The 10,000-nt window shown below is 40.0% G+C and overlaps 1 protein-coding gene across 2 annotated transcripts in view; it reads right to left on the bottom strand.

Moving 5' to 3' along the window:
- Nucleotides 1-10,000, bottom strand: part of nup214 (nucleoporin 214) — a 46,778-nt gene that overhangs the window by 8,501 nt on the left and 28,277 nt on the right. For both annotated transcript variants that reach the window (XM_087254686.1, XM_087254687.1), the window contains exons 25-31: nucleotides 8,835-8,901; nucleotides 8,653-8,731; nucleotides 6,796-6,874; nucleotides 6,558-6,610; nucleotides 4,119-5,057; nucleotides 1,929-2,408; nucleotides 1,050-1,126 (exon numbers count right to left, since the gene is read on the bottom strand). In XM_087254686.1, coding sequence (XP_087110812.1) covers nucleotides 1,050-1,126; nucleotides 1,929-2,408; nucleotides 4,119-5,057; nucleotides 6,558-6,610; nucleotides 6,796-6,874; nucleotides 8,653-8,731; nucleotides 8,835-8,901 — 1,774 coding nt within the window. The remainder of the gene's footprint in view (nucleotides 1-1,049; nucleotides 1,127-1,928; nucleotides 2,409-4,118; nucleotides 5,058-6,557; nucleotides 6,611-6,795; nucleotides 6,875-8,652; nucleotides 8,732-8,834; nucleotides 8,902-10,000) is intronic.

Genomic DNA, 10,000 nt, shown 5'->3' with positions numbered 1-10,000 from the left:
GCTCAGCTCTCCTCAAATGGCTCTGCAGCGAGCACCACTTGGTTTAATGGGAACTCGCTTTGAATGGATCATTTGAATCAGTGAGTTGTTTACTGGAGATTCACTCTGAATGGATTATTTGATTCAGTGAGTCATTTACTGGAGATTTCCTCTGAATGGATCTTTGGAATCAGTGAGTTTTTAACTTGAGACTTGCTCTAAATGGATCATTTGAACCAGTGAGCGGTTTACTGATGACTCGCTCTGAACAAATAATTTGAATCAGTGAGTTGTTTCCTGATCACTCACTCTGAATGGACCATTTGATTCAGTAAGTTGCTTACAGGGGACTTGCTTTGAATGGATCATTTGAATCAGTGGTTTGATTACTGGAGACTCCCTCTGAATAAATCATTTGAATCACTACGTTTACTTAAGATATAGCTCTGAACGGACCATTTGAATCAGTGAGTTGTTTAGTGAGGACTCACTCTGAATGGATCATTAGAAACAGCGAGTTGTTTATCTGAAGATTCACTCTAAATGGATTATTTGAATCAGGGATTCATTTAATGGAGACGCATTCTGAATGTATCATTTGAATCACTGAGTTGTTTACTGGATATTCACTCTGAATGGATCATTTGAATCAGTGAGTTGTTTACTGGATATTCACTCTGAATGGATCATTTGAATCAGTGAGTCATTTACTGAAGATTTGGACTGAATGGACCATTTGAATCAGTGAGTTGTTTACTGGAGACTCACTCTAAATGGATCATGTGAACCAGTGAGCTGTTTATTGTAAATTCACTCTGAATGGATCATTTGAATCAGTGAGACATTTACTGAAGACTTATTCTGAATGGATCATTTTAATTAATGAGTTGTTTACTGGAAACCCACTCTGAACGAATCATCTGAATCATTAAGTTGTTTACTGGAGACTCACTCTAAACAAATCATTTGAATCAGATGTGATAATTTCAGTCCAGTTCTCAATGCAACAAGTTAATGGGTGTGTGTTTTGTGTGTGTTTGTGTGCGTTTTGGGGTCGGGGGGGATTGTACCTGACCGAAGACTCCTGCTCCACTGGCCTGCTGTCCGAACACAGATGTGGAGGAAGAGGAGGTGCTGCTGCCAAACCCTGAACGACAAACACACACAGTCAAACATCACTGAACACACACACACACACAGTCAGGAACAACACACCCACACAGAACTCTGCACTGCAACACTGCAACCATGCAAAACACACCAGTGAATAAAAACAAATCATTAATAAATGATCAATCGCCGTCTCCCCTGACCTGCTCACAGCTCACTCGTCTGGACGTTACATATTTAAGACTGTAAGTCCCACATTAAACCACAACAGCAGCTCATCATGAAGTGTAAAGCGTGTATCAGCACATTTTCCAGGGCTCTGGACGGTAAACAGCTGAGAACAGGCCGTCCTGCTGTGTCACTGGGGTCAAAGGTCACTGAATCAGCTGCTTATAATGTAAAAGTGTGTTCAGGAATGGGAGAAATCCTGCAGTGAAGACACACCCGAGACGGCTGCACATTCCAGACCCTCACTGCCATTCACACCGCACAATCATTCGCACTCCTATGCAATATCGATTCCTTATCAAATGTTCCTCAAGTGATGAGCATCAAGCTACAAGTGTAAATGAAGACGACTGCTGTTGTGTTCAAATGCAAAAAAAAAAGTAAATAAAAAGTAAACATAATTAAATAAAATGAGCTATTTAAAATTGTGTTAAAAGCACTTGAGATTTAATTAATTTTTAGATTAATTAATAATTAATTAATCACAGAAATCATTTTCTCTGCTGATTTGAAGCTGCTCTTTTTTGTTTGCTTGTTTGTTTGTTTGTAATTCACTGTGTATAAACACATCTGCTAAATAAGTTAAATTTATAAGTTAAATAAAACCCCACCTGACGGTTGTCCGAAGCTGAATCCAGAAGAAGATGCAGTGGTGGTGTTACTGCCGAAAACAGCCCCCTGACCGAAGCCTGCGCTGGGCTGCCCGAAGCCAGAAGTGCTGCTCTGACCAAAGAGGCTGGTGCCGGTGCTAGCTGTGGAGCCGGAGCCGGTGGCCCCGAATGAGAAGGACCCGGCGTTGCTGGCTGTGGAGGGCCCGAAAACACTGCTGGGGGCCGCAGTACTGGCGGATGCAGCCGACGACCCAAACCCAGAGCTGCTGCTAGCACTGAATGCTGGCTGACCAAAACTGAAGCCGCTAGCGGAGCCAGATGCAGCCGGAGGCCCAAAACCAGCACTCTGGCCGAAAGTGGGTTTGCCGAAGCCGGAGGAGGCAGAGCTGGAGCCAAAAGCAGAAGATCCGAACGCTGAGGTGGAGGATGGTGCAGAAGAAAACACTGGTGTTGGAGATACTGTGGACACCACCGCTGGAACTGAAGAAGAAGATGATGCAGACTGATTGATGACAGTGTCTACAGCAAGGCTATTTTAGTAAACGAAAACTAACACTATTGGTAAAAAACATTTTCGCAAACTGATTTAAAATTATAAATAAAAAATTTAATTTACAATGGTCACTGAAAAACAAACTAGCCAACAAACACCAGTAGATGGCGCTTATACAACCAATTTAATGTTATTCTAGTAAACGACAACAAAAATGAGAGTAAATCTAGTAACGGTCGTACACACCAGGACGCTTTTTGTTTGCGTTTATCGTCAACGTTTTGAGATGTTTTTCCGGATTCAAACCAAAGTGATTTTCACTGGCGTCGAGCAGAAGAGGATGCAAAATCAATCCTTGACGTTAAGCTTCTTCTCAAAAAAATAAAAATAAATAAAAAAAACGAGCATAGGGCGTTTCTTTAAAAAATGACGCTTTTACGTCTGCCGTTTTGCATGTTAGTGTGCACGATCACATTGGCGTCCTTTTTTTAGTCACGAGGCGTTACACGTCGTCAGAAAACGCGAGCAAAAAGCGTCCCAGTGTGCACGGGCCTTGAGTGAAAAAACATTTTTGATACCTGAAATAAAATAGTAAATTAAAAAATAAGGAAAAAAACAAATGACAAACAACGGTCGCTGAAAAACTAACTAAAATAATGTCAATCAATGAATGAATTTTAGAATACATAAGCACTGATTCTGTGGCGTTAAAATCTGACGTGCGGCTGTTTAGAGAAACATCAGTAGATGGAGCTTTTACAGCCAAACAAAGGTTGACATAGTAAACTAATCAAAAACCAAGACTAAAACTATAGGTCAATAAATATTTTCGTTAACTAAAAATAAAATAGTAAATTAACAATAAATGAAAAACTACACGAATTTAACAACACACACTGAAAAACTAAAACAAAATAATTAGTAAATATATATGTATATATATATATATATATATATATATATATATATATATATATATATATATATATATATTAATATAAAAATTATTATAAATATATAAACAAGCATCGATTCTGGGTGTAACATCTGACGTGTGGCTGTTTAGAGAAACACCAGTAGGTGGCACCTTTACAACCAAACCAAGGATATTTTAGTAAACAAAAACTAAAACTATTGGTCAAAAATATTATCAACTGGAAAAAACTAACAATAGATGAAAAAGTAAACAAATGAACAAGTCACTGAAAAACGAACTAAATTATTCTAATACTTTTCAAATATAAATGATAATTTCCAGATTTTATAAGCACCGACTATGTAGTGTAAAATCTGACGTGCGGCTGTTTGGAGAAACACCAGTAGATGGCGCTTTTACAACCAAATCAAGGTTATTTAGTAAATGAAAACTAAGACCAAGACTTAAACACTTATGTTAACTTGAAAAAAAGAAAACTACAATAAATCAAAAGCGACAACTTAACGAAATTAAAATCCATTGAAAAATAAAAATAAAATAATAGTTTTCTGAATTCATAAGCACTCATGCTGTGGTGGTAAATCTGACCTGCGGCTGTTTAGAGAAACACCAGTAGATGGCGCTTTACAGCAAAACACATCAGTCTAGCACAAGATTGCGCACATAAGAACATAAAATGCGCGCTATATTTTCTGCAAAGTTTTAAAATGGTATCAAAATATAAAATAATAATAATTAAAGTAAGCAAAATTATAATAACCTTGCTCTGCAGCAGCTGGTGGAGGAGCGAAGATTGACCCAGGCTTGTCGGACGCAGGAGCAGCTGGAGCTTCTGTGGACGCCGGAGCTGATGTTGAAGTGTTAGCGGTTTCAGGCGGAGTATCCGTTACCGTTTCTGCTAACGGCGGTTCGGAGACTAGCGGAGCGGATTCTGAAGGTGGAGAAACTGACGGAGGAGGTGTAGGAGAGACTACAGCAGCTGGAGGAGATGGAGGTTTGCTGGATTCTGCTGGAATAGGGGTTTCAGTACTGGGGGGAGGAGTGGATTCAGCTGCGGTTAATGGTTTAGGAGTACAAGGCTCTGCTGGAGATTGGGTATCATCAGCAGATGGAGCTAACTCAGCAGATGTTGTAATTTCTGGCTTTGCAGAAACATTTGTTGCCGTTTCTGGTAAAGGAGCGCGCAGAAGACTCCCAAAAGAAGAAGCGGCGGCTGCTGGAAATGATGATGAAGATGTGGGAATGGAGAATGTCGGCTTTACCGACGGAGATGCGACTTCTGCTGGTTTAAATGCGAATGTAGATGAGCCGAATGCTTGAGCCGGTGCCGTTTTCACAGGCTCTGCTGTGGATTCTGCTGGAGTTACAGACTCTGTTGGGTTTATTTGCGCAGGATTGAAGGAGAATCCTTTAGATCCGTTTGCTGGAGGCCCAAAGATGAAGCCTGACGGAGATTCCTTGAGTTCTTCGGTTTGGCCGACTCGTAAACCGGAGAAGCTGCCGAGGGTTTCTCCAGTGCTGGGTTTTGCAGCTTTGGGAGGTTCAGGAGAAGCGGAGATCACAGGTGCTGCTGCTGCTGCTGCTGGAGATGACACTTTTGAGAAGGAGAATGGCTCCTCGGACACTACAGAGCCGAACGCCATTTTGGCTCCAGTGCTGCCTGCGAAGGAGAACTTGCCTGGTGGAGCAGAGATCTTTGCTGTAACATAGTCAGAAACAGAAAGAGCTTTATTGCCAAGTATTGCCAAGGTGTACAAAGTGCAGAAATAAATATTAAAATAAGTATTTAAACAAATAACAGTAGCGCTTTAAAATCTGCGAAAACTAATATTCCTCCTTTATACAGAGCGCAATGTGTGTGTGGTTCAGGTGGGAAAATAAAATGAGGGTGAAAATAGCCCTGTGTGACTGATATAAAGGCACAGTTTGGCCAAAAATGAATATTCTGTCATCATTTACTCATCTTTCACTTGTTCCTTTCTTCTCTTAAGCTGGAAAAAACAGACTTCTACATTTATTTTGTTACTACTATGGATGTCGATAACGGCTTTTTCCAGTGTTCTTCAGAATATCTTGTTTAGTGTTCAACAGAAGAAAGAAACTCATTGAAGGCGGAAGCACTTTTAGCTTAGCATAGGTCATTGAATCGGATTAGACCATTAGCATCTTGCTCAAAAGTTGACAATTTTCCGACTTAAAGCCCTTCTGTGCATGATTTACTGTTCTGTTATGTATCTGTATCTGTTCTGAATATTAATCTACACTCTGGTCATTTTTGAGTGAGATGCTAACGGTCTAATCCGATTCAATGATCTAAGCTAAGCTAAAAGTGTTCATGCCAGATACAGAGATCGGCTGAATGGATTAAAAAAATTAAATACTGAACTGATTAACACTGGAGGAGCTGTAAAATATTCCCACAATTCCATTTTTTACATTTTCTAACTTTTACACTGTTTAACTATGAATAAAGTAAATTTACAAATAAAAATTAAAATAAAAGTTGACAATTTTCCCATTTAAAGCTTGTCTGTACATGGTTTACTATTCTGTCAGGCTTAGTACACTACAGAAGAGCTTTAAATAGGACAATTATCTAAACTCTTTAGTCATTTTTGAGTGAGATGCTAACGGTCTAATCCAATTCAATGACCTATGCTAAGCTAAGCTAAAAATGTTCCCGCCAGATAAAGAGATCGGCTGAATGGATTAAAAAAATAATGCTAAAACTGAACTGATAAACACTGGAGGAGCTGATAAATATTCCCAAAATACCAAATTTTACATTTTCTAACTTTTACACTGTTTAACTGTGAATAAAGTGAGTTTATAATAAAAATTAAAATAAAAGTTGTCAATTTTCCCATTTAAAGCTCTTCTGTACATGGTTTACTGTTCTGTCAGGCTTAGTACACTACAGAAGAGCTTTAAATATAAATATTATCGACACTCTGGTCATTTTTTGAGTGAGATGCTAATGGTCTAATCCAATTCAATGATCTATGCTAAGCTAAAAGTGTTCCTGCCAGATATGGAGATTGGCTGAATAGAATGATAAAACTGAACGGATTAACACTAGAGGAGCTGTAAAATATTCCCAAAATTTAACGTTTTCTATCTATTACACTATTAAACTGTGAATAAAGTAATGTTAAAAGAATAGCTTGCAGTTCTAAATAAAACAATGTGGAGCCGCTACCTTGAGTGCTGTTGTTGTCCTGTGATGGTGAGGTGAAACTGAACCCAGATGACCTGTGAAAAGCAGATTGTACTGTTTCTAAACATTCATATGCGAACAACAAAGGCATTATCTTCATAATCTAGTACAGCAGGAGCTCTCAGGTGCTGCACACAGGTGTATAAACATATTAATATACAGTAGATCTACATCCTACACTGAAAGAACGGTGAGGATAACAGTAATGTCAGAGACTCACGCAGGAGAAAAGGAAAAGCTCTTTGCGTTCTTCTCGCTGACAGATGAAGCAGCTCCTGCGTCGAGTTTAGCAGCTCCACCTGAAGCAAAAACACATCAGCACACGTTAATAATAATGCACAGAGCCACAGTTCTGCAAGCATTTCTACATGCATCTTTCCCAAATGATTCAGAGTCAGGAATTTCTCACTGTTTCCTCTAATATTTGTTCTTCTGGAGAAAGTCTGATTTCGGTTGGAATAAAAGCAGTTTTAATAGTGTTAAACTCATGTTAAGGTCAATATTATTGGCCCCTTCAGCAATATTAGTGTTGGATTGTCTCCAGAACAAACCACTGTTATACAATGACTTTTCTAATTACCCTAACTTTACCCTGATTACCCTAGTGAAGCCTTTACATGTCACTTTCAGCTGAATACTAGTGTCTTGAAGAATATCTAGTCTAATATTATGTGCTGACATCATGACAAAGAGATAATAATGGTATTGAAATCAGCTAATTTGCTAGTTAAAACAACTCAGAATTACTGCAAGTGAAGCCCTGTGGCCTGTTTAAAGGGTCATGAAACACCAATACACATGTGTGTTGAGCTGTTGACAGTGGTATATGTGTCCCACACTGCTAAAAACACTATTATGACGCCTATATTTCACTAAAAAGTGTAAATTGGTTGTTTTTGCGTTATTTCAAGCAAATTCGTACTTCCTGTTTGAAACGAATTTTTGAAGCTGCGTCACGGTCATGACATAATAGCGTGTATTCCAGCGTGCAGACTGGACGTCTGTGCCAGAGTGAGTCTTATTACGTCTTACAGTGTGCTGCATTAATGCATGAGTAAGGCTTGGTTCAAACCAATCAGCGCGCTCTATTGTGCAACTTCATTAATATTCATTACTGTCACAGTGTTTAGACGACAGAGACGCCACGTTGTGTTGGCAAAACAAGCGTGAAGTGTTGCTTTTATAGTTTGCTGCAGTGAAGTTTCGTTTTCATTTTCTCTCTGTGAGAGCGCAGCTGGAGTCACGTGTGGATTAACAGTGTACGCGACGCTCGACAACAATAACTTACGTGTCTAAGGAGGATTATTGTTTACCTGAGAGCTGTTCTCATCTGCAAACACTGAGATCCGGATTCGCTGCTCGTCTCCTCTTAATAAAGACGCGGCTCTAGTTGCTGGTGATTGTCCTGTCTCTACAGATTTGGTAAGTGAGCGACCAGTGCTCTTTGTTTATTCAGTTTGTTCGTATCGAACTAAGTTAACTATTGCACCGAGTGTACACATGTTAGCACCACAACCAAACTTTAACCTCGTGTAGGGTTTTCACCACATTTAGTGACCGGAATAACACACGCGGCTTTCTGACGCTACCTGCCGTGTTTATCTAAGTTTCCGGGAAATGCTGAGGGTTTTTTTCTCTCATTCGCCGTGCGGTATCAAACATTGCATGAAAAATACACGCTTAGAGCAGATCCTCGAATCAAATATCACGTTTGTCGCGAGGGGCATGAATGAATTCCCTGAATGAAAGAGCCAAACTGCAGTTAAAGTCCACCATTTAATCATTTGGCAAATAATTCGATTACAGATGTCCATGTAAACAGTCACTTTCTCCCCTGTGTGTGTGTGTGTGTGTGTTTGACTCTGAAACTCGCGCGTGCCCAAATAGACACCCCCACACCATCCCACTTTAGTTTCTCTGACACTCCCCCTAAACAGAGCTGGACACGCCCACTTTTCTGACTTTTTCTAAAGTAGAGGTGTGAAAACACCCTGCTGAAACGAGAGGCTTTCATGGCCCTTAGGCCCTTGTTTAACATCTACACTTTTAAGTGTTTTAAGTGTGAATCTGTACGTACCGAACACAAAGTTTGCTGCTGTGGCCTGCGCAGGACCGGCCAGCGGAGCGGAGACTTTTACCGGCCCCTGAAATGAGGTCTGTGAATGAAAACAACGGTTACACTGAACCACTGTAAATTTAATCGTGTAAGAAGGCAGTTTAATGTCTGTTTTGGCAGCTGTACAACTCCTGCAGACTCACTTTATTGGCCTCCACCGTCGCCAGAACCTGCTGAACCACCTGAGCCGCCGGTGCAGGAACAGACGCACTACAGACACACAGACAATAAGACACAACTGAGGAAATGCCTTAGATTAGTTTAAGACAACATTTAAGGGTCATTTTCTCTGATTGACGGAGGGAAATCTGTTTTTAGTTGACACCAGAGTTCTCCTCAAATACTGCCCTGGCTGTTTATTCTCTTTTCTTCATCTGTTAAAGGGATAGTTCCTCCAAAACTGATTATTCTGCCTCATTTTGATGCATGACCTTGTTTACTGTGTTAAACACAAAAGATGTTATTATTAAAGAATTATTATATATATTCAAGAATGTGGACAGAATTTTTATTTTGGGGTGACCTGTCCCTTTGAGCTGCTTTGACAGAATCTACATTGTAAAAAAGCTCTAGACTATTGCAATGTGGTCATGTCTATCTATTCATCCATCCATCTGTCTGTCTGTCTGTCCATCCACCCGTCTATCCACCTATCTATCCGTTCACCCATCTATCCATCCATCCATCCATCCATCCATCCATCCATCTATATCTATCTATCTATCTATCTATCTATCTATCTATCTATCTATCTATCTATCTATCTATCTATCTATCTATCTATCTATCTATCTATCTATCTCTTAATCTATTTATCCATTTATTCATCTGTCTATCCATCCATCCATTCATCCATCCGTTTATCTATCCATTCATTCATCCATTTATCCATCCGTCTGTCTTTCTATCTGTCCATCTATCTGTGCTCGTCTATCTATCGTTCCTTCCGTAAACTAAAAGTAGATTTTTGTGTGAACGGCCCCTTTAAAGTGTCCATATTGACTGAAGACTGCCTGTGTTTAGGGTACATCTGAGAACAGCCTGAAGATCTGCACAGCAGAACACTGATGCTCCGCGCTTTGTGTTTGCTCTTGTCAGAAACTGATGTGGAAAGTGTCCTGCGGGATGAACATCCGCCCCACACACACACATACACGCACACACACACACACACGAGCGAGTGGTGTCTGAGTGTCCGATGTTCATGTGATGATGAAGAAGAGAGATGTTATTAACAGCTCAAGCATTCACACTGACCCCATTATTATGGTCACCTGACCTCTGCACTGCTAACAAGACAAATTAACGC

This window comes from Danio rerio, chromosome 5 (assembly GCF_052040795.2).
Source record: "Danio rerio strain M-AB ecotype USA chromosome 5, GRCz13ab, whole genome shotgun sequence".
Lineage (NCBI taxonomy): Eukaryota > Metazoa > Chordata > Actinopteri > Cypriniformes > Danionidae > Danio > Danio rerio.
This window is presented reverse-complemented; position numbering and strand designations above follow the sequence as displayed.